Here is a 4,468-nt window from a genome sequence, read left to right as displayed (position 1 = left end):
TATATATATATATATACCAAGTGAAGTGTTCTGTAATTTGGGACAGGGAGAACATACTTGAGGGAAAGAATGGGCAGTGATCTGATGAATTAATATATATATATATATATATATATATATATATATATATATATATATATATGCCAAGTCAACCTCCAGATGGACTGAGCTCTCCTGTAAATGACTCATACATTTCAGAGACATATAAAAACAAACCAATTATGCACCAGATGTAGAGAGCAATGTGTACAGATCATAGAACATAGCCTATATTTAATGAAAGAAACAAAATAAGGTCTTATCACCTTACCATTGATGTCAACTAATAATATATACATTTTAAGTTTATACACATATTTTACTAGGTCATGCAAACAAATATCCATCAAATATATTAGAACACAGCAGGGAAGGGAATTGGAGTAGGAAATAGGGAGAAAGGATAATTAATGAAAAATTAATCCAAATCAATCAATCAAAACAGGCTTATCCAGAGCACAGGCAGCATGCTATGATTTGAGGAATATGATTCATTCCTTTGCACGAGGGTCCAAATAAAACAAAAAACTAAGATGGCCATAAAATTACAACCCAAAAAACATACTTGACATGGTGGTAGATAAATAAGGGAGTAGGTTCATTTAGCCAACCTACTATTTGAATGTTTTTTGGAAAAAATACTCATTGTTTTTGCTGGTAGAATAACACAAACACAAAATGATTTAATGTGGTAGTGTTCTTAATTATATTCATGCAATGTGATCTCCTCATATGTTAGAACTAAGAAATCTCAAAAGCCAAATCTCAAAAAAAAAAAAAAAAAAGCCAATCTCAAAGCCAAATGGAGAATGACATTCCTCTTCCAAAGGTCATTGAGAGACACGTGCAGGAATGAGTATACCCACTTGCATAAATACACACATGCATAGCATACTTGGTGATACTGAGAACATATCTATATTAAACCACTAAATAAGGAAGAGAAATACAGTCCTGTTTGTTAGCATGTCATGGCTTCAAAGCCATATCATTTTCAGTAGAACAGATGAGGTATACAAATACAGTTTTTACTTCAGTATTATCTTCTCAAATAAATCTAGGAAATCTACCACTTTATATAATGTACCTGTAAATAAATATAAACAGGTACTTAATAAAATTTTATTTTGAAAAAGGAACAAAGGAAAAAGCACAATAAGTATTTGAGAAACTGAAATAAAATGAGAAGGTAAATGACAGGTCTTAGTTCTAGAGAGACCTTAGCAATTAACATGCCTGATCTTCCAGTTTATTGATCTAGACAGAAAAAAAGAACAGTGGACTTCTGCTGCCATGTGAATGGGTCAAAGTTAATTAACAGGAAGTGGGGCAGAGCTGAGCTTCCAAATAGCCCCATACGGGATTCTGGGAGCCTCCCTCATGTAGCTCTGCTTCCATCAGTGATTCTAGACCCCCAACTTCCCATGCTTTCTATAGAACAGAGGGAAAGCAACCCTAGGTAGGTGTTTAAGAATGTGTAGTTGAACTACTCCTAAACAGAATCAACCGTCTACTGGCATAAGACTGATTCCCACTTCAAATCCCGGTTTAAATATCAAGATTTAAAGACTCTTTGACCAGCGTTTAATCAGAGGTATTTATCGATATGAGAGAACAAGGTGTCTGGAGCAATTCAAGGCTCAGGTAAACCTAAGTGTAGTGTGAATAGCCTGAAATTACCCCACTTTAGGGAAGTTAGAAACCTCCCCTTTCCAGCGCCTGTAAATTGCTACAGGTGGGCACCCCACCTGTCTGTTTTCAGTGTACGACGGACACACAGGCCTACACCAGGCCCTCCTGCTGCAGGGGCCAGGGTAAGACCTGGGAATGCGTCTGTTGTACAATTAAGAGAAAAATCACCTCGTGATTTTCACCACCTCTGTTCCTGCCTTGGACTCTCCTGAAACTGTACTTGATGCTGAAATAACGTGTTTATTCCACCTGTGTTTAAATTTGAGTAACTTCGCCAAATCTCAACTCTTGCTCATTTCATAGAACGAGAAGGTGTAACATAAACTCCGTCCAAGACAAGAGAAGAAAACTATCTTATGATAAATATAGTGTCAGTTTACACATGTGTTTAAGATAGCTCAGAACATTTTACATGGCTATCATCCCTTTAAGCTAGGTTTTCAGTTTCCCCAAAAGCAATAATTTACTCTCTTTCGCCATCAGGAGTATTTCACTGTGAGAGTTCAAGAGGTACAGGTGTAGAGGAAAGTAAAGAACCAGCACCCTGACTCTGGTGTCCTTACACATGGGATTGGTTTCCCCCTTACGTGCTGCGTGTGGGCCAGGCAGGACACTTACCCTTCATTGCACGGACTAAGCTTTTAACACTTGATATTTTATATGCCACTTAATCTGTAAGTTTCTATACAAATACGAGGTCTGCATAAGTTGTATTTCTTATTTATGGTTTAAGTCATGCAAATGATACTGAAACCCTGGGAAAATACTAGCACTTCAAAAAAGACGATCTCTTTGTCACACTAAATGTCTCTCCCTTCTTTTGTTAATATTTTAAAAGAAATGAGACCAGTGGAGCAATACAGTTCTCTGTAGTATCACAGAATGGCAAAAACTAAGGGTGAGTTAGAGGTAACGTTGTAAGGAGATAAGAGGGATGACACAGACTATACTTAAGCCCTTGAGAAAAAGCAAGAATGATGTCAGGAGCTACAAAGAACAGATTCCTTCCCGACAGCTGCTAGAGAGGTCAAGCCTAAGATGTAACAAGCCAGCCCTGCACAGATGTGCGGCTTTGGCAACCCGAAGAATTTTCTAGGCTACAGTCCCCTATCAAAATGTAAAAAGCTGGAGCTGTCCATTTTGGGGGAATGGACAAACACTAGGGAATCTACAGGGTCAATAAAGTAGAGGTCACAGATGCTAAACTCAAAAACCACTAACACTATGCAACAGGAAGTATTTCAGGATGGTAAAAAGCCATTTTGATAATATAGAAGTACAGTGGCGAATGTCAACTTTATTTATGTATTCTTTGACACATCCAAATGTGTCAAAGCTGAATTAATTATCAAAAAAGAAGAACACTCCTAAGTGTTCTCATCCTCCCAAAGGCAATAGCCCATTACTGGCCCAAGTGAAGTTGCTATTCCTACAGAAACCTCATGGAGAGATAGTGAAACAAAGTTGATCAACTAAGTCTTGAGATAAGGACCCTGCGAATGGTTCTAAACATATGATCTGCATTACAGTTAGGCTTAGACAAAATTATTCTTATCTGATTTTTGTCTTAACTTTTTCCAACTCTTGACATTCAAATTTGACATTGCTCCAAAAAAATTAACGTGCTAATAGCAGTTTTTTGAAATAGAGACAGCTACAGAGATTATACATGAACATTTATCTCCCATTATTGTAACATAAGTATAGTTTTAATAAAAAGGTTGGAAAGAATCTCTATTTAAATTAAATTAAGAAAGAGAAAAATTTACTTTTTTCTGAGAAAGCAAATTAATATTCCTTGATTTCCTTCTACTTTGGGATGAAGGTTTGCTATGAAAACTTGCAATAAACCTTTGGAATCAACTACCCTAGAGAGTAACACTGGTGGGTCTTTAATGATCCGTTGTTACTGTTTCGTCAGCATTTAAGAATGACAGCGCAGCCCCTCGGCACAGACTCTTTGGCCACTGCTCACGCTCTTTGTGGGTCAGCTGTGTCCTAGGAAGACGAGCTGAGCTCCCAGCTGCCACCGACATTCCTAAGTTCTGTGACCCTTGGATGATCTGGAGCTCCACCTTCCTCAGTGTGAAACTCGGGTGCTCAGTATACCTGTCTTTTTCACTCTGACTGTTCAGCTTCCAGATAACGTTTGTTATGCATTTGATGTTATGAACTCCCCAAGAATCTGTAGCCCATTAGCAGCAACCTCTAAACAACAGATTCTTTAAGGATCTTACCAAGTTTCTATTGTGCTAGGGCAAAGTAGGGGAACAGGAAGGAAAGATAGACAAACACTACTTACTTTTCAAAGAAATGTCTGATAATCAGCAAGCCCAGAGCATATGGAATTGTCATATATAAATGAGAGGGCTTTACAAAGACGAGTCCATCGTGATCTTCAAGATCTGACCATTTTATTGTTGGAGGAAGCCAGAATCTTTCCAACCAAAACCATTCTTTAAATGTCTGAAACATTCTAGAGAGATGGAAAAAGAACACATTAGACTTGTAAAACAAATAGTTAAAATCAAGACAACACTGAGAACCTTGACTTAGCTTACCCAAACAGGAGAGTTTTGAATGAAAGCTGGAAAAGGACAGAAAATTAAGGACAATTTGATGCGATAGTTTTACGACTCTTCACTGCATTAAACAGGATTTTCCAGCAAGCATGTGTTCTCAGTGCAACTTTGGTTAGAACATGTAAACAAGTAAAATACATTGCCCTTCACACTTT

General features: G+C 37.5%; 1 protein-coding gene across 1 annotated transcript in view; it reads right to left on the bottom strand.

The window, feature by feature from the left end:
• CERS3 (ceramide synthase 3) overlaps window positions 1-4,206 on the bottom strand; it is a 49,809-nt gene extending 45,603 nt beyond the window's left edge. The window contains exon 1 of the mRNA XM_004693090.2: window positions 4,034-4,206. Coding sequence (XP_004693147.1) covers window positions 4,034-4,206 — 173 coding nt within the window. The remainder of the gene's footprint in view (window positions 1-4,033) is intronic.
• Window positions 4,207-4,468: the final 262 nt, after the last annotated feature.

This window comes from Condylura cristata, unplaced genomic scaffold (genome assembly GCF_000260355.1).
Source record: "Condylura cristata isolate star-nosed mole 26May11 unplaced genomic scaffold, ConCri1.0 scaffold00035, whole genome shotgun sequence".
NCBI classification, from domain to species: Eukaryota; Metazoa; Chordata; class Mammalia; order Eulipotyphla; family Talpidae; genus Condylura; species Condylura cristata.
This window is presented reverse-complemented; position numbering and strand designations above follow the sequence as displayed.